The sequence below is a fragment of the Schistosoma mansoni genome, chromosome 3 (genome assembly GCF_000237925.1).
Source record: "Schistosoma mansoni strain Puerto Rico chromosome 3, complete genome".
Taxonomy (NCBI): domain Eukaryota; kingdom Metazoa; phylum Platyhelminthes; class Trematoda; order Strigeidida; family Schistosomatidae; genus Schistosoma; species Schistosoma mansoni.
In genome coordinates, this window is record NC_031497.1 from 17891282 (window position 1) to 17912236 (window position 20955).

Consider the following 20955-nt stretch of genomic DNA (forward strand, 5'->3'; position numbering starts at 1 on the left):
AAAGTATTATCTGAACAATCAAATAGAGAACCTTTCGAAAGTGTGGTCGAGAAACAGCTGGAACTCGCTTAAAAAAATTAGCTACACGTGAGGACTAACACAGCGACAAAATGTCAGGTTTGATGCATATGGAGACAGAGGGGACACGAATAAAGAAAAATGTTCACATGCGTTTGCAAAAGTCGTCAGTACGGAAAGATTATTGAAGAGAGGTAATTTTGCAAAGGGAAATGTAGTTTTGACGTTAGAAATTAAAAAGCTAGCTAACTTCTGGTATTATAGTATGAGAGAGGATTAGCTAAACCATCTTCCTACCACAGCTAGAGAGTATAGATCGAACGGTAATCATATTTATGACCAAAACCTGCCTTGCCAATTACTACCTATCACCTGATTATTTAAGAAAATCAGCCTAAAGACCATCTACCTAACAAGTTTGCTAACGATGTTGTGAAATATAGGACTGCAATTTTGGGACTTACTTTGAATTAACATGTACACATTCGTGTCAGGTTCACTACGACTGATTGACTTACTTGAATCAATATTATCCGTGGTGAAGAACCGCTATCCTGTTTACCCTTCAAACATAATTGACCCAAAACATATCAATCCCATAAATAATAAGTGGATAATATACCAATCCTTATGTCTTACTTACTTCCGCCGACCCTTACAACTACTAGGGGATACTTTAAAACAATACGCTTACTTCAAAAATCGAAAATTGTTGACAGATTCGATATTAAGCACCCAACATGATAAACGGATCAGGAAGACTCAATTATGATTCTACCACATCAATTCTCTCATTTACATACACGTACTAAGGTCATGAAAGAAAAGACACAACAAGATTGGAGTTTTACTCGTGTAGTACCAAATAAATGCAAACAGTTTAGAGGAAAATGAAATTTAATAAACAAAACACTACTTATCTAAACTATTCGGTGCAAAGTTAATATCACTGTCCATCTATGAGCTATTAGTTGTGTGCGACGGGTACACGATCAGTGCTATTCACTAAGATGTACACATAGTGTTTACTTCTTTAAAACTGAAACTAACTTTACTTACTTATTGAAAGTAAATCAAATTAATGTGATGAAGCCATTTGGAATGAAAACCGATCATAAAGCAGTGAGTGGTAAATTGTGAGAGCAGTCGAATCCACACTTAAGTGAGTTCTAGTACGACGGTTTAGATACTACCTATTAGTCTTAGGCAACGTATATTACATGTAAAATGGGACTTCGTTCAGAAATAGGAGAAACTAAATAACGATTCGTATTTCGTACATTTACTTGATTGATACTAAGGAAAAACTTTAGATAAAGAAATAGGGATTTCGAAATTCGATATCAACCTAATCATATTGACGTATGCTGGTACAAGAATAAATTGTTTGTCAAAATGTAAAATTACATATAAACTAAGTTTTTGTTTTGATGGCTTAAAAGTTTTGTAGATCCATTCACCCTAAACAGAACAAATTAGAAGTGTGGTGGCTGAGGATCTAGTCAGATTATTTTAACTACTAAAATTAGTTACAAGATCGAATAAGATTCTATTACTAATTAGTCAATGAAATATGAATAAAAAAAATTGTTGAACATCTGTAATTGGTTGAATTATTTATCCTACTTTAAGAACTTCGATAGTATCCACTGAGTAATCGATAATTGTATCTTTGAAATACAAATACATTGCAACAGATGATTTCCCAATTTTATAACGTTATAGCCAGTTATTGAAAGAACTGCACAAATCAATTTATTCCATAGGACTGGCAGCTAAAAATGAAAATTTACAAGACAAAATATTTAACCAGAAATTTATTTAATGTACAAAATTCACTTTGATTTTCATCCAGTTAGATTTTCCGGTTTTTCTTGATGATTCTTGTAAAATCCGTAGAGCTCTCCGTTTGACGATTGTTTGCTTTGAAACGTTAACTCTAAAGAACTTTTAAAGCTAAAACAAAGGCTAGTTACGTTCAAAAAACAAATTGTATGGGAAAATAATTTTAATTCGACTGAACGGCGTTTGTGAGATATAAGAGTACTTCCTGTCATGTCATTAGTTGCAAAAAAAATCAACAAATAATGAGAACAAAATAATTTGCTCTAAATTATCTAATACACTTGTAAATCTTGGTGGGATTAAAGAGACACTTGAATACTTTATAAAGATTAGTGTGCTACCAAGTATAGAAGAGATATAGTCTACAACACAATTGTCAAGTATTTAGTGGCTGGTAATTAAATTATTACTCGTATTATAAAAATGATTCAAGACAGTATAGCTTTAAAACATTACAAAAGATCTGTCAAAAATGAACACGTCAAAATAAAAAGATTAGTTTAGTAAAGGGGGAAATTGAATTATGAAGATAGTTATGAGATGAAACTCGCAGACAAGCAGGTATGTGGAGATTATAGCGTTAACTTAAGTGTTGAAACGTGTGAAACATAGTTGTTAAGATAATAGACAATAGTTTTACTCGAAATTAGTCCGCGCAACCGCAAGTGTTATTTCATAATACAATAAGAACGGAACATCACATACAAACTGTTTGAATCGCTAATAATATCGTTAGGACTAACTTCAACTACGAATATTAGTTATGTTAATCCATAAAGTTTTATTATAAATGAAACAGATGACCATCGAGACTAGATACTGCTACCCGCTATTTTCCACCATAAACAAAAGAAAACGTATTTTGTATTATGAATACCCATCTTGTAAATCGGACAAGACACATCAAGTTTTGCTAATTGACATATACATATTACACCGAAAAGTAGTAAACATTGTACTTATTATAGAACTTTAATCTATAGAAAAAACCAAATAAATCAATGACCTAATATCAACGAAACTGGTTTACTGAATGAAAACTCAACATACTTTTATTCTTAACCTGATAATAATAGTAATAATAATAACAAACATTTTAGATAGGATTTACAGATATCTCACTTTTTAATCAAGCAACACAGAAATAGCGAAAAAGCACCTCTTTATCATTTCGATAAAACTCATGTACAGAAATAAAACGATGAATAAATGCATTCTTGAATAAAGTAACGTACTTTAAGCGAAAACTTGTTCAGGCATTGACTTATTTAAAAGATGAAAAAGTGGGATGGAAATGTTAATACATAAAAAATGAAAGATAAATTCACAATATGGGCGGTAAGTTCAGAAGAACTCACTTCGACTTTTGTACGAACACACAGAACCAGTGGAAGATGATCTATGCCTGCGTCGACGAGAGTGTTGTCTTCTCCGGTGTTTATTACGTTTATAGAGGCTTTCATCACTACGAGAACTTCCAGAACGATAGGAGGATCTGTAAGATTTTTGTCTGCGCCTTGTATGTCTATGAAATGATGGACTTTCACGCCCACGTTTGTAGTACGAACGACAGCAGTGCGAACCAGAGTGACTACGACTTCGCCGTCTTCTGCGATGACCAATATCACTGCTTGTTGATCGACTATGTCTAGATACAGTCTTTGACAGGTAACCATGATCATTTTCTTTTTCCGCTTTGTGGCGCTGTTGCATTTTCTTCATTTAAGTCCCCCAACAATTACATCCCGAAAGTGAAAAGCAATGAAAATAAAAGAGTATGTAAGTAAAGAAATCGAGATAAAATGTTAAATGTTTGTTTCTTTCGAGTGGATTTGATTGTTTCCTGTACAACTGTATCTCCACTGATGATCCGATGACTCGATATAAACTGACCTAAAATAATTAAACAGAATAGGCTGGAACATTACAAAAAAGAAAGTTTTCAATCAATCTATATTTGTTTTAAGCAAACAAGTTTGCGCATGAAATTGCAAAATACAATCAACACTTATGGATGAAACTTCTTACCTTTAGTAAGTGTGCATACACCGGATGAGCGAATTCCTTGAATTTGCTATTCATAGCATCATCTTCTGATGCGGTATAATTTGTATATTCACCGGTTTCTGAATTATATTTATAGTATGTCCCCGTTTTGGGTTCGTAAAATAATTGATTCTCCTAAAATTATTTGCGACGTTCAAATAGTTTGAAATAACATACCGGATCATAATAGTAGCCACTCTTATGATCATAATACAAACCAGTTCGTTCGTCGAATGTGTAGCCTGTATTACGTACAACAGCTTCTGATGTTTCTTTAAGCATATTAGCTATTGATGCACCTAAGAATGGAATATAAATTTCACTAGACGATTGCACCATATGTTTTAGAGTCGGTTGTATTCGAACCGTTGGGAGCAACCTCTTTTAAACGTGGTAAATTATTTTCACCGGTCAAACTGTTTTGATCGAGAGACAGTAGACGGCGTTCCAAGTCTGTATTTTTGTCCATCAGGTTTTGAATAAATGCATCTTTTTCTTCGAGTTCCTTCTTCAAAATGTGGATTTCAGTCTCCAGTTCACTTAACTTCTCAAATACATCAAACTCCATCTCTCTAAATTTACTTCAATAAAAAGTACGGAGTCAGTAGCGAAATCTGCTAATATTACAATCAGAAATTAAGCAAGCACTCTGTAGTAACTTACTGAAAAGTTTACATTGTCTTACTAAAATAATTTGTCAATGACTGACATTTCATGGTCCATTAAACGGGGTTTTTAAATGTACGTATAAAACAAAACCACGATACACAGGAAATAAGGTTTTAGAATGTTCCCGGGAATAGAACACGCATAACCTGATCACTTTCACCCCATGTTCTGTACTTAGCAAACAAACGAGCTTACTTGTTGAAGTCCAACTGAAAATTCAAATAATTCACATGCCTTGGCGCAGATTACAGGTCAGGCACAATAGAGTAACTGTGATTTATGGTTAGCAAGATGAATGACAGAGGGATCGAGACGATGATAGTATCAATGTCGGTGTGATAGGCTATACGTTAAGATTATGGTTTGAAAAGGTGTCTAGAGACACAAGTAAATATGGCCATTACTTACTTTTCTATTTTCGGCACCGTACTATTACGGCTTGGTAAAACTTGGTTTTTCCTTTGCTACTGATAACATAAGAATGATAGTTTTGTGTTAGTTTTTTCTCCAATGCTACTGTGAATTAGAGTAGCCCGGACAGAAAGAAGAGTACCGTTACGGAAATACTTTTTGACGTTATTGGCTATTACACACGACCATTGGTATCTCGCTAGAAAACTATCATCAAACGCATTCTAACGTGACTAGGCTTAACCTTTGTTTTTCAGGCTTTTAAATAATCGCTGTCCGTAACCATCTATGGCTGACTGATATTTATAGCCGGAATAAATGATAACCTTGAGTGTAGTTAGCCTCTTACCATCATAATTACCATTTGCATATAACCCCTCATGAGCAATAGTGTGGTCTCCTATTTAGTATCCCGTCATTGTGAGGATATCTTAAAAGAAAGAAATAAAGTGGTACGTGACAACTCTTTCCACTCAAATGATTTGACTCTTATTCGGACCAGTTGGCTTTGTATTAACTACTTCAGTGGTTTGTATTACTGCATGAAGAACAAACTTCTTAACGTGTATCACGTACACAGCGAATACCATTTTAGGCAGCCGATGATGGGTTTAGTAGCTAGAACTCAGTGAGGCAGAATTTACAGAGATGAAGACCTAATCCTGATGCATTAAAGACTGAAGTGGTTGGCTTGGGAGCGGAATCTGCCAAGCTGGTTAACCGGACTAAGGACCAAAAACTGAGGATGTTAGGGACAGCCTACGTATTCCCTCTAGTAGACATTACCAGTTTAATATGGTTTTCGGCCAGCAATTATGAAGTCTTGAGTTTGTAAACGATCGTGTGGTTTGGCGTTAAGAACAATGATGAAAATACAGCACCAGTTTCTTTCATGGGGGCATGACAAATCACTTGGACTCATGTACGTCGTGAATCCAAGCCTTGGAGAATTATTTGGGCTAAAAAATGGGGGAAGAGTAGGAGTGAACTTATTGTTTGATCAGTCATACAAGCTAAAGTCTAAGTTTTCAGGCTCTTAATACCAGCGTTATGAACGATATTTAGTACTGGCCCCACAATTTTAATTAACAGCCATCTAATTACACTATGGAGCATTTTCCCACTTGGATACCGAGACATTTGGAACTAAGAACATGATTTGTTAGTCTTGGGTCCCAGTGCCGAAAAGAAACAGTCGGACTGCATAAATTACAGTGATTCGTTGGAAGAGATACGCATAACCGAAACTAATATGACTCTCAAAACCTCAGGGCTGCTAGACGATGGGTCAACTTATTCATAAAGAAAAAGAGAGGTCTTGGTAAAAACTGCTAGTGCGACAACTACGAGTAGCTACAGAAAGACGTACTTTGTTGGCCAGATCTGATCAATGGCGGTTCAAGCCGCCATACACCTAAGTGCAAGGTCAGATAGAGATTCTATATCCAATATCTGTTTGCCACACTTATATTAAACAATCATATTAACTGCCTGAGAACCTTGATCGTCAGTGGTGTTGGCTTACCCCCAGTGGTATTAAATGAATTCAGTCTAGCTAGTTGACTTCAGTAGTAATGAGCTTTTCAGGAGAGAGGTTTCAGTTTCAGTTTGGAAAGGATAGGAGACTTGATGGCTTGTGTTAGTCCTGGCAATGATGGTCTCTCAGATGATCCAGCTTTCTTTTGAAAGAGTCGATGGATGGAGCCTTAACTACGTGCTTAGGTAATGAATTCCACTCGTTGATGATTCGATGGGAAAGTCGGTAGTCAGCTGACAAGCAATTCGTTCTGGGCTTGTGAACTGTTTTGGAGTATCCTCGTAAATTTACTGTTTTGGAAGACAAGAAAAATGAGGGCATTTTAATTAAGTGATAAAATTTTCAGTCTTGATTGCTTTAATAGTGAAAATCCCTTCGTAAGTTGACTTACCTGAATTTTCTACAGATGAATGTATCATGAAAAGCAACAAATGCACATGTGCTACTCTTGAATGTTCTTCTTCTCGTGAGTACGTTTATTTTAATGTAGATCCAAATACGCGACCTGATCATTTGATTTAGTGCCAACATATCCCCTTTATTTCTGGCATTCGTTAGCCATTATGTCGGTTTAAATATAGTCTGTAGATACCTCGAAAGACGTTTCAGACCAAAAATTCTGTCTATCAAAGACCAAATTATTGTTACACAGTATAAATACTAATGTGTAGAAACAGGCACAACAAATTTATTTATCTTGTTAATTTTCACGGTTTGTACATTTACCACAAAATGATTGCACATGTTTAAGTATAGTACCTTGAACACACTTTCTTCCGTTGTACAACACTCATAGCATGACACATGTTGTTAACTGCTTGTAAACACACTACTATACACACGTCTATTGTTCTTTGTTGATTGTGGTTATGATAACAGCTATGAAATACCTATCATCTACATTAATAGACTTCAGCCGAGTTTCTATTATATTATACGTCTGGCAATATTACTGGAACCATTAATTATCAATAATTGTGGAACACGCACAAGCCTGCCTATTTAAGTAACTTCCTTTACCTTTTGCTTGTTTTTATAACTTATAATTGATATATTATAATATTAGCATTTGGACGTAATAACTCTTGCTATTTTTGAGCGACAATATTTTTTGGTCCGCCATAAATGTAATACGATGAGTAAAATGAGTTGAAGCCTTCAAGCTTCTATGACTCCTGCACTGACGGCGTAAAAACGCCGCGACGAAACTTGGGTCACATGTTGTGCCTACAGCGCTAGTCAACTCAGTACTCCTTGTTACTCCTTGATACTAAACAGAACTAATCAAAAGACTATTGATAACTAGGAAGACTAAAACGACACCAATCCTACTGATACATAAATCTGCACTTGTAGGATAAACCCAGTCTAAGTAGGGTCACAAGACCCTTATCTCTCACTGACAGTAAGGTGAAATTTCCGTCCGAAATACAGCTACGCTGAAACCTGAAAAGTCCTAAACGCTTGTCTACAAATGAATTCCATTACAAGGAAATACGCTTTCTGAATGTTATAATGCAAGCACGGGGTGTTAAGAGATCGAGAACCCTACTTCTGACAATGGGGATACGTTGTTATAATGTTTGTAGTGTAACCTTGGTACAAACTAGGCGTTCTTATCCTATTTTTGAGGGATTATTCAAAAGACGAAGTGGATGAATTATCTATCTGATACACCAGCAGACACTGAAATGAAGTATATCCTACATCATCCTGGAACTCGCATGCGACGAATAATCTCAGACCTATAAATGTTAGGGAAGATCATAAGAATCAGTTTTATAAGAAGCTGGCGTTCTCCAAAGATAAATGACCAGAAGAATACCTATATATGGTCCGATGATCCGACTCCAATTTGAAAGAACGGATGAATTTGTTACGAATACAAATCTTTTCTAACTCAATTCGCACTCTCGCTAACCTCGTTTGTGAGGAGGTAATAAAAGCTAAAAGCAGATTGAGCTGAACGGACGAACTTGAAGCACTAGTTTATTCAAAAAGACATTTAGAATGAGGAGATGGAATCAGAAGTGAAAAAAGCAAGTGTGCAACTCTAGGGTCTGTTCATTCACGTTGGAAGGATAATACCCATCACGATTTCTGAATCTTCCATTTACTGAATGCCTTGGTTGATATTAGTCAATAGATGAGGCAGACGATGCTGAACAGACTTTATCCATTTCAATAGGAATTCCAGAAGGCATTTAATGAATTTAAATGGGCGAGATAGGCCTGGCCCTATTGCTTTGCACAATTCACACATTCACCACATGCAAGTAGAGAGATAACAGATTACTGGGAACGAATCCCCAACTTAATTAAGAAGTCAGTTTCTAGAATGATGTACATGTTCAGCCTCCCCTTTACGTCTATCTGATTTATTAGTAAAATGTACTTCCAATGCGACTGAAAATATTTTCTAAGTACTCTACAGCTACTAGGGAATAGCGATCATGCTGTCTTGTTTATGTTTAGGATTTGTGACATAATGTATCATAAGGTTGAACGTTGTCTAAGTGCATAGAGAACGAACATAATAGACATACAGGGAACAACGAACTGGTTAGTAAATACTTACACGAAGAAGTATGGTCCCTATTTAGAAGCATATCAGGCCTAGTTACGTATCCGTGAATTCAATACTTGTTAGAACGCAGGTCAAACAACTGTTCACCATAGATAACTAAAGCGGCCAAGAAACATTTTAGGCGTAAAAAGAGGTAATGGGATATATTTATCTCTACAGGCTCTGGAAAGTACAGACTCATCCACTGCAATGCTAGGAATGCTTGCAAAACGTTGAGAAGTAAGTCTAGAGTTTCGTATGAAAAACAACTGGTTCTGGACTATGAAAATAATCTGTAAAAGTTGATCTCGCATATACAAAGGTAAACTCAAAGGAGTGATGAAACCCCACCACTTTTCGCTCAAGGAAATCTGATGATATCAGCAAGATGTGGTGTTGTGAAGGCTGAAGCTTTAACAGAATATTTTAATAGAGCGATCTCTACTGACGACCGTCAAAGATGAACAGTTAATTGTGATGATGGCGACTTGTCGATGGATCCTGTGGCTATTGAGAAGGGAGCTGTCCTAAGATTACTTCACCATCTCAAACCAGTGAAGATCGTCAACGCTGATGATCTCCGTCTGATGATTGACAGCCTACTAGGGTTAGACGGAAATGGTGTGGCCAGTAGCTGACTTCGAAGTCACACCTCAAGGTCAGCACTAAACGTGGTTTGCCCCTTTGTCATACCAAGGTGCTATTGTTGCTTTAAGGACCGTACAGCAACAGGTATAAGTGAAAGTGTGACTACCACCACATGACCAGTCCATGGCGTACGATCAACCGATGCACGTCGGCTGTTGTTGACCCTGATGGTGATCCATGATCTGTTTGATATTCAGTGACCCGACTGCCAGATGATTTGGCAAGGGCTCAGTCCTATTTTTGGAGGTCGTTGTAATGAGTCACGACGTACAAAAACGTTTGTGACACATCATAAGGCAGGTTGATTGAAAACACCAGTTAACTGAAGTCGAATGGAAACACGTTTGGCTGAACGCGTGGCGTTCGTAAGTCTGTTCTTGTAAGAGTTTATATCCACATTGATTGAAGATGAGGGATCCATAAATTTTTCTGGAAGCTGAAGTTTCGTCTCGTAAACTAGTTGTACTGCAGTATATCCAACTTCAGCTTTCCCTGCATTGCAAATACCAAGTAAAACGAGTAGAAGAGAGTCAGTTCACTGCGAAACGTTTGCAGCTGAGAGTGAAGCTTTCCAATATCGGTGAAATCGTCCTACCTACCCGTTTGCTTGTGAGCGGTAGGTGATTGTTCAGAAACGCGTGATTCCCAGTAGTGTAGTAAGACAACGGTAAGGTCCAGATTCGAACCGGTGTCCACGGTCTGTAGTGGTAGTTGAGGGAAAGTCGAGGTTTAGCATGCATCGTTAGGCGACAGCGTGGGTCACTGCTTCTGCAGTGATGTCCGATCATCAAGTGAAATGGTCTACACACGTGAAGAAGTAAGACTATGCATTTGAATCTGGTAAGGGTGCTACCAAATCTAGATGAACATGGTCGAAAAAAGCGTTGGGAGTTTTGAAAGAGACCAAGGGATGCTTTTTGTTTCTAGTCACCCTAGATAGGAGCGAGCCCACTCCTTCAAGTATTTATTCATACCAGGCCAACAAAATTGTTCTGCTAGATTGTTACCCGAACAATTGAGTGACAAAGCTAGTGCAACGTATTGAAGAGGTTGTATCGATGATATTTCGCCACGATTAGACAATCCACAACTGTATATGTGTCGGATAGTAAAGTTTCCTCACCTGTGTCTCATCTGTTTGATCCGTAGATTCAGGGTTGTCGAAGCTAACGCGAGCTGAAGATCAGTGTCTTCTTTTTGAAGCTTGGCCAGTTTAGGAGGGTTGATTCTTTCGAAACTGTTCAAGGGCCTCATACAGGACAAAACGTATGCCACTCAATTGTGTGTTCCAGAAACGTGTTGTATGTCTGAAGCAAACTGTGAAATATAATCTAGTTGTCGACACTCGAGGGAAGTACTTGTCTGAGGACGAGCTTGGGGAGAAAATGAAACGACCTAGGTTGATTGACTAAGAGCTGACCACAAACATTCAAGTAAATGTCAAAACATTAAAGCTCAAGTGTACCCTACTTCTTTATTTTGTATAGGCGTTATATTTCCTATTATTTTGAATGGAATGTTGAAAAGCTTTGTGCATTTTAAAAGATATCCCCGCGCTCGAGCGGATCAGCCATGGTCTAAATGAAGACTTATTTACCACTAGTCCAGTCTATTTCTCTCGGCAGAACGAGGGGTACACATTAGTACGAAATTGGTGAGCCCCATTTTGAGCAGAAATTTAGTTGTCGTTTTGCCTATTATCACTTTTTCCACTTAATCTTAAGAGTTGATCTTTTGGTTATCGCTAACGTAAATCTCGTACGTATACATATCGTTTTTTATCGCAACGTATCTGTTTTTTAGCTACTATTTTATCCCTTTCATATTATATTAGTGCATTGGTCGTATACCACATCTCAAACTCATTCCAGACCGAAAAATTGGGGGATCAATGTAATTCGTCACCGATGGAGACAGATGCTGTCATGACTGAGAAAGTCCGACTCCCAGAATTTGGCATTAGTGACCCCGGGTTGAGGTTTTCTCGACTGGAGCATTATTTCATGAGACAAAATATTAAATCAGAAGAGATTCGCTGATGAGATTTATGCCCTATCCTCCCTCCTTCAATAGCTCAAGACGTCCACCAACACCACAACCATACTAAGATGAGGGATAATGAACCGTCTATCTTTATCGGGCGGCTGAGGAACTGAAAGACTTTTCCAAGGAGAAACTTTATGTGGTAGCTCACCATTGTAAGGTTTTACGTCTCCTCCAAGTCTTAGTGGTAGACAGCGTAGTGGATGAAGCAGTCCTAAAACAAGGATGTATATAAGCTCTGCCATGCTACGTCCAACACTCTTTGGATGCACAAGACCTGGACATCTCTGAACCCCACTTATTGCGTATAGCAGATAGAACAATGGAACGAGGTCCTTCAAGAGGATCATGTGCGTTACATTTTGTACAAAAAGAAGAGCCGTCGATAGACCCGGTCATGTCAGAACTCACTGCAAGTGTTAAACGTCTCATAGAGGCTTTCATCAAAATGCAAAAGGGCTATAGATGCAGCAGCAGGTAAACAACGACCACGATCAAAAATCACAGAGCAGATCACAAACAATCCGGACAGTCCCGTCTCACTAGAAGTTTGGTGTCGAATCAACCAGTTACAGTCAATCATGTGCCTGGTCTAAACATACTCCCAAGAATATGGAAACGAATAACTCCTACCCAGGTCTCTACGACTGAAGAGTGGTGCCTAAACAGTCGCTTCTTTTATGCTAAGGACAGAAATTCAAGCTTGAACATTTTTGTGGATACCGATGCTGCATTAATATTGTTCCTCAGAACAAAAACTGGAGTTCAGAAACTCCCCCAGTTACACTTCAATCTCCCGGCAAAACTGAAATCGCGACGTTTAGACGGAAAAATTTAACTCTAGATTTGGGATTAAGGAGCTAATTTTCCTGGGTTTTCACTGTAGCTGATTTAGATCTGGCAATACTGGTGATGGAATTGTTTAGAGAGATATGAATTTGTAGTCGACACTAAAAAACGACGTTTGACGCTGAAAGATATTCCGAGTTACACAAAAGTCTGAGAAAGTCTCTAAATTTGATACAAACCCTGCCATTAGCAAGTGCGAAATCCCAGGATGTATTCGTGGAATTCCCAATCCTAACAAAATCGAACACACAGCCTTGTAAAAGTAAACTAAAGTTCAACCATACTACGAAAATTGAAGGTGCACTTGTGTTTGCTAGACCCAGGAGACTAGCACCAGATAAGCCTAAAATCACTAGAGACGAACTGGATCGAACAAAAAGTTCTAAGATATATGAACAACCTACTTCACGATATGCTATTTGCACAGGGGTATATAGACGATTTTGTAATTCCCAATTTGAAATCACGTAAAAGGCATGTGAGGGCAGTGCTAAGACGGCTAAATGAAAGTGGTATGAACACACACCAAATTAAGTGTGTTTTCGATGTTTACGGACACGCAATAAACTCAGAAGGGATTACACTGATCAAAGAGGTGGACACCACTGGACAATAACACAACTTAGAAGGTTTATAGGTCTGGTTAAATTTTATCTAAGATCCAAACCCAGTTGTGCACAATTAATGCAATCTTTGACAGATTCTCTTAAAGGAAAGTCAAAAGAATTTGAGCTGACTTCTGAGGCCATTTAGGCAGTTGGGCAGCTAAAGGATAAGCCAGCTCAAGCATCTTCTTTGACACATCCGAATTTCCATTATCCACCTGCTTTGATGGTGGATGCTTTGGATAAAGCAGTAGTCAGTATTCTTAACCAGCTGGTTGAAAACGCCTGAAAACTGAATGCGTTCTTCGCAAAAAGACTAACTTCGACGGAGACGAGATATTTCACTTTCGGACGAGAAATTCCCGCAATCTACCTTACCATTAGGCATTTTTGACTTATTTTAGGAGGCAGGAAATTCGAAGTTTATAAGAGTCATAAACCGCCAACCAATCCATCAAAAGCTAGAGCTGATAAATATTCCCCTCGAGAGGTCTGACACCTTGATAATATACCACAGTTCATCAGTGATATCCAAAACGTCAAAGGTTAGAACAGTCAGGTGGGGGATACATTATCTCGGCTTCAAGTGAACATAATACAACAATCAACACCGAATTTCGAGGCGTTGAGAGACAGCCAGAAAAAGATCAGGAATTGTAAATCCTACTTGCGGTAAAGAACTCTAGTCTCAAACCATAACAGCTTCTATAACTTTCTGGGGGTAGTTTGGTTTACTGTTGCTCGACCAGGGCGATGCCTCGACTGTTAGTCCCCAAAAGTATGCGAAAATCAATATTAAATAACTTTCATACTTTGTCTCATGCTGGGGTGAAAGCCACTACCAAACCAAACAACGCCAGATGTGCATGGTCAAGTTTACAAGATGTTCACAGATGGGCTAGAGAGTATTCAGCGTGTCAACAATCATAGATTAGCAGTCATACACACCTATCGGAGTCTTCTCACAACCAGATGCACGTTTCACCCATGTTCATATGGATTTTGTAGGTTATTCACTGCGTTCTCATGATTTTATTTATCTATTTACATGCGCAAACAGGTTCATGAGGTTTCAAATAGCCATGCCCTTAACCGATCTCACAGCTTGATCAATAGTCAAAGCTTTCATGCACAACCGGGTGGTTATTTTTGGTACACCTACTACACCTACTGGTGACGAAGCCCAATTTATATATTAGCTATTGAGCAACTTATCTAAGCTTCCAGGTTCCAATAGAATACGTAGTATTGCTTATCATCCTCAGGCTATCGGAATGGTAGAACATTTCTACCGTTAGGTAAAGGCTGATCTAATATCACACTCAAACCCCAGTCACTGGACAGATTTCCTGCCATTAGTTATGTCGGTAATAAGAACAGCTGTCAAAACTAATTGACGGTGTTCAGCAGCAGAACTAGTCTTCGATACGACTCTAAGACTACCGGGTGAGTTTACTAATCCTCTCACCAACAGTAAAGAGCCTGGTTTAGAAAGTTACGTGGACCAACCACGGGACCGAATTTCTAAACTTAAGCTAATTGATACCAGTGAACAATTTTGAGTGACACATGTACCCAAGAACCTAAGCAATCGCACATATGTCTGGATAAGGTGTGACAAAGTAAAGGCACCACTTGGTCCTCCACTTGAATGTCCATACAAAGTTATGAACCCTGAAAATAGTTTTAGTCTGGAGTGATGTGTTGCCCACCCCTCTCCATATCTTTTACACTTGTTGTGTGAGCGTTATATTCATCTTTTATAATGAGTATGTCGGCAATTTATCCATAAACAACCTGCCGAGTTATATAAGTCCAAAACACCATACCAGCAGGGGAAAGCCACAAAAAGCGTAGAATCTTCGACTTAACTGAGTGGTGTGAGCAGGCTATGTCTGTGGAATTAATCATTTTTCTAGACTTTCCGCTAATAGGAGAAGACAATGAGGAAGCATTGTATAAAATCCCTGTCAACGGTTACTATAAATCCAAACAGTGGACCTCAGTAACAATGACGAACTCCGAAAACAATCCAGGAGAGTTTCACTAGTTCACTGAATGATCTATGGTTACAGTGTTTTGTAACACTCAGTGTCTTATGGTCATTTGAACTATTCATATATATATATATATATATATATATATATATATATATATATATTATCAATAAAACCATTCACAAACTCGATTTTTGTATGGCATACAGTCAGCGGTTTCACATTACATACTACCATGAAAAAGTGCATTAAATTAACTGAAAACATTGTACAGCACATTATATTTGATAATACTAAATGAGCAATTTTGGTTTTACATACTTAATTTCAGGCGGATTGATTCATAACTTCTGTTTGATCTAATGCACAAAACTAGCTTGTATGCTCAGTTATTTCTAATTATCCATCTTTAAACACTACTATGGATAATTCACTCACTAGGTAGTCAGGACGGTGAGTTCAAGTCATGACTTTCACGGCTGCACTCCTATTGAACCAATTATTGTCGGCTGTCCACGGAAAATTCTGGAAATTACCGCCATTATCGTGTGACAAAACCTTATTTGATACAGCATGAAAGTTCATATTTTTTCGTCGTATAACTAAAACCGACCGTACATGTAACTTTTACATTTGATTATGATCAGTATGGGCAGAAAAGACGTTGTATTTTATTCTTCAAGAGGCTAACGATCGACTAACACCACGCGTCCCAGTGTGGCTTGTTAGAACAATTCGGCTTGACTGAAATACTTTCCTACACTGGTCGATTGTTAGCGATACTCATGACCAATAGGACTTGTACACTTGTTAGGTTCCTAGGTGAATTTAGGAAGTATAGCATTACTATAACATATAAACTAACATCAAACCAGTCAAGTGGGTAGTCTGTAAGAGCCCGATTATGTCGCTGGCCCTAAGAAGCCTACTCGATTCCAGGACCCGATATATTTTCGTTTTTTTCTCAATCATATGTCGTAGTTGTCCTGGTCAATGGACACTTTCTGTACCCGCGCTTACGAGCCCAGTTTTTGGTGATGAATCCAACTTTTATCAGGTTCGCACATCTATGTATTTTTAAAAATGGTAAATTTCCGTTTTCACTCATTTTCGTGCCCAAGATGTCAACACCATGTCTATTTCCTTCCAGATTGCCAATCTGTTCTGAGAACCAAACAGAACATTAACCACTCATAATTCTGCATTACTTTTTTGAACCTGATTACTCTGTGCGAACAGTCGAGCAATTCTTCAGGTTTGACTGACTTCAATTACATTTTTTCTTTCAAGTAGATTCCTCTTCATTTTTGGCTTGACGGCGACTCAAGGCAGAGGTGACTGAACACTTGATAGCCGGACAGAGCATGAGAAAATCGTACCTCACCAACATGGTGCAGGGAAACCCACTCGCGACACTTCCTCAGATATTCTTGTTTCATTTTCTTACCACTTATTCCCTTAGAAGCTCAGATCCTTATATGGAGGGTGAGTTCAGCAATTCACGAGAGACAATTCGTGGAGGAAATTGAATGCTATGAGATAATATAACAACTTAGCAAAGTATATGACATCCGTGGAGTATCGCCAAATACTGACAGGGAGTCGGTTGTCATTGGTTGGAAGTCAAACATTGAGTCAGTAATTCTCCTTTAGGGTGAGAAAACAGAACCGACATGTTCTTTTTGGGTAAGGTCGTCGAACCGGTGTTCCAATATAAGTAGATTTCAGGAGGAAGTTAGTGTAGCAACTTAGTTTGATTGGTTAAGGGTTGGCCGCAAACATTTAAGTGAATGCCAGAACATTAAAGCTCAAGTATTTATTCACTTCCTTAATTTGTATAGGGGTTATCTTTCCGATTATTTAAAATGGAATGTTGGAAAGCTTGTGTGTTTTGAAAGGTATCTTAGCACTCAGGTGGATCGTTCATGATCTAAATGAAGACTTATTTACCACTAGTCTAGTTTATTCTCCCGGCAGAACAAGGGGTACCCGCTTGCACCAAACAGACTTACTTCCTAATAACATTCTAAAGGACAGTACACTCAAATTACTTTCAGCGACAAAATACCTCCTCAGGTGTTTTGGACAACACTGTACAACATGGAGTAATTCACACAGCCCCTAATGACAGCTGAATTGCATTGGAATGCTGTTGAACGTAACGGCTGTTTCTGTTAACTATACATAAACTACCAAGTCAATATATCATTTGCATTCAAATGATTCATGTTGGTTCTGATATCATTAACACTCCAACTTCAGAAGAACGTTTTAATTTCATTTCCATTTAGATTCAAATGTATTTTGCTCCATAGTTTCTTTAAGTCCGTCTTCAATCTCCTTATACTTTGACAGTATATAGCACCACATAATTCCGACTATACATTCTGATAATTTGAGTAATCGCAGATAATCAATCCGAATAAATATGTCTGACACACAAGGCGTGCATGATCGAAATATAATTATGATCAACAAGGGCATATATATCAAGATGGCCAGAGAATAGCATAAGCAAATGGAGATGGATACAGACCCACAGATCAACGAGGTTACAGCTAAACATATAAAGGTCAGAAGATCAAGCAATAGTTTGTCTCGGTCTGTTTTGCCGCTTCATCATAAGGTTGTAGTCAAGTTTTCATGATAAGAGTGGTCATCATATTACGAGACATTTGACAGAGGTAGAAATAAATAAATTAGGGCCTCTGGAACAGTGGAAAAACCTTGTGCTTGGTGTTTTTTCACATTTTGAAAGTTAGGGGTAAAACGATCCCCAAACTATTCTGGATAGTAGAAGAGAGATTTTCACAGAACTGAAGGTATTCTACACAAATGCTCACAACTCACCAAATAAAATGGCGGAGTTTAAAGATGTAGTGGACACAGAAACCCCGATATTATTCCCATCTCAGAACCAAGAGCAACGTCAGAAGCTTATGATAGTGAGATTTAGTTGACTGGTTATTACCCTGTTGGTCTGAGAGACTAAACCGTAGAGGCGGTGAGGTTACCCTGCATATAATAAGCACCCTAACCATACGAGCTGTCGAGACAGTGTGACACAGCTCGAGGACAAGTGAGCTGACGCGGTGCCGTCTGAAATACAAAGGGTAAAACACTGAATTGGTTTTAGTATACCTCAGTCCAGAATACGTAGTGGATGACTTCTTCTTAAGTAAACTTAAATCCTGGTCGAACAGGTGTAAAGGCACTGTAGTAGATGACTTTATTACACTATCTGTAAATTGACAGAACTTAAAAGTAGGGTCATCAAAAACATCGCTTGATTGGAATTTGCTGGAAACTTCAACCGCCCTGGATTTATTTCGGTACGTAAGATGTTCCACTAGATATGACCTACAAAACCCACCGTCTGTTTCGGACTTAGTCTTCACTCACGGTCGTGATATCAATCAAACAACATTTCAACTACATGTAGGAGTAAGAGATCACCATATTCAAGTTCATGGTTAATATGGTCTGTCAAGAAGTTGCGCTAATCAGTCCCAACATATGGGAGACAGACATGAGAAAATGACTCAAGCATACCAGTAGAAGAGGCATTGATCCAATTCCGGCATTTGTACAACCAAGTAACTCAAACATCTATACTCTGGACAGTCCCAAAGAAGAAAAAGCACGGCCATCCCTGTATAAACCGGGATATTAGACGTCTACTGAAGCAAAAGAAGTGTCGCTACCGGCCTTGTGACACTAGTTATGGTGAAATGCTAGATATCGGTCTGAAACAAGTGTATCTGTACAGTCCGAGAAGCTCAGAGAAAATAAAGGAAACAGTCGGCCCAATCTGTGATCAATCATCCGAAGAAACTGTTCTTGCATGTAGATTTCGGAACAAGAACGCAGAACTGAATCCCCAACCTAATTACGGGAATGCTTCATATATGACGGATGAAGATCAGGACAAAGCAGGAGTCATGGCGAACTGTTTTGGGACATTTTTCACTCAGGGCCCTTTTCTGGACGACAGACTAGACCCAAGTACAAAGTCACAAAGTCGGATGCTCACTGTGGACTTTGGTCGAGGTGACATACTAAAGGCTCTTAGCACTTCAGACACGGAAAACTCAATAAAACAGCGTGAACCACATCTTAAAGTCCTGAGAAAAATTGCATAATATATTATCGCCCTACTGACTAAGATACTGAATATGTCACTTGACCAAGTTGAGTCACCTATTGACTGGAAGGATGCGGATCTCATTTCAATACACAAAACAGGATCAAGATAGCTCCCATCAAGCTACAAACCTGTCGGCCTGACAAGTGTTTTGGTTAAAAGTCCGGAGGGAAAATAAAAAGGCGATAGTAGCATTCGTGGGGACCAACAGTTGTTGGACAACGAACAACGTGGTTTCAGGAAAGGATTATCTTGCACAACAAATCTCCTTATTGCAAGACAGAGATATATAGAGGCTATGGATAAAGGGAAATCAGTAGATGTTGTTTACGTGGACATCAGCAAAGCATTTGGTAAGGTGCCGATGAATATACTACTCTTGAAGCTAGAAAATCCGAGAATTGTCGGACCTCTCCCGGAAAGGATCAAGGATTTCTTGGTAGGCCGTAGACAGAAAGTAAGAACAGATTCCAAATACCTCTCCTGGAATTCAGTACTAAGTGTAGTATCACAAAACTCTTTCCTTAGCTCTTTACCTTTCTAAACTGTATTTAAATAAAATCCCAAGTATATTTGAGTCCCCGATGCTACCATATGCCGATGATGTACAAACCTGGCGAGAAATAACAGGAGACGTAGGTTTATTTGCACCTCAGAAGGAATTCGATGTCTCAATTAGCTCGTCTAAAAATTGTCTGAAGCCTATCAACGAGGCCAAGTAAGTCTACATTCAAACTGAGGATGCAAAAATAAGTAGGTGCAGCATAAGGGGAGATTTGGTTCCTATAGTTCGGTCTCACAAAGACCTTGGGGTGACAGTTTGCCATGATCTTAAGATCACGACCCACTACCACGAGGTCGCAAATAGGGGTTTCAGAACTCTTTGGGCTTTAAGATGGACATTTATCAAGTTGTATACTAACATGTTCAATAAAGTATACACAACCTTAGTAAAATCCAACTTTGAGAACTACATTCAGGCTGCAGACCCCTGGCCAAAAGGTGAATCGGATATCTAGGAAAAAGTCCAGGGGACGGCTACTTGTGCAATTCCAGAACTCCGAGATTCGCCATACACAGAGCGGCTTGAGAAGATTAACCTCCTTGCTATCCCACCCCAGATTACGAGGTGATTTGAATTTGATATATCGAATGCTAGGGAATGATTCTGGATCTGATGTCTTTTCTTTCTCTTCCTACCAGAACAGAATAGCTCAAAGGACATAGAAGACGAGTACAAGAGACGAATGAACAAAATACTCATAGCATACAGCTTTTCAGACCAAGTAATCAATTCTTGGGACCTGTTACCCGAGGAACTGTTGTCCGTCCCTTCAATGGACTACTTTGTGAGGAGGCCAGGCACTCTCATAAGCTTACTGGAAACTTTCAAACACAGGCTCTAGGCCCTTCCTTTGGAGAAAAGTTTGCAACCAAGATGATGATCTGGCACTTCGGGAGGATCTGACTTGGTTAAAAAGTCAAGAAGACAGCAATAGACTTACTTTTAACATTTGTAAATGTAAAGTAAAGACATTAACACCGTTGGATGCCAGCTCAGTGGTCTATCGGTTAAG

The 20955-nt window shown here is 38.5% G+C and overlaps 1 protein-coding gene across 2 annotated transcripts in view; it reads right to left on the minus strand.

Moving 5' to 3' along the window:
• Smp_084540.1 (putative g patch domain-containing protein 1 (Evolutionarily conserved G-patch domain containing protein)) overlaps positions 1 to 6397 on the minus strand; it is a gene marked incomplete at both ends in the record, with an annotated part of 64587 nt that extends 58190 nt beyond the window's left edge. Inside the window, 5 exons of one of the 2 annotated variants that reach the window (XM_018799477.1) lie at positions 3600 to 3756; positions 3892 to 4044; positions 4087 to 4208; positions 4246 to 4490; positions 6359 to 6397. In XM_018799477.1, coding sequence (XP_018651262.1) covers positions 3600 to 3756; positions 3892 to 4044; positions 4087 to 4208; positions 4246 to 4477 — 664 coding nt within the window. Of the gene's footprint in view, positions 1 to 3221; positions 3580 to 3599; positions 3757 to 3891; positions 4045 to 4086; positions 4209 to 4245; positions 4491 to 6358 lie in introns of those variants that run through there. The other variant, XM_018799476.1, reaches the window with a different exon arrangement.
• Between the last annotated feature and the right edge of the window lie 14558 nt (positions 6398 to 20955).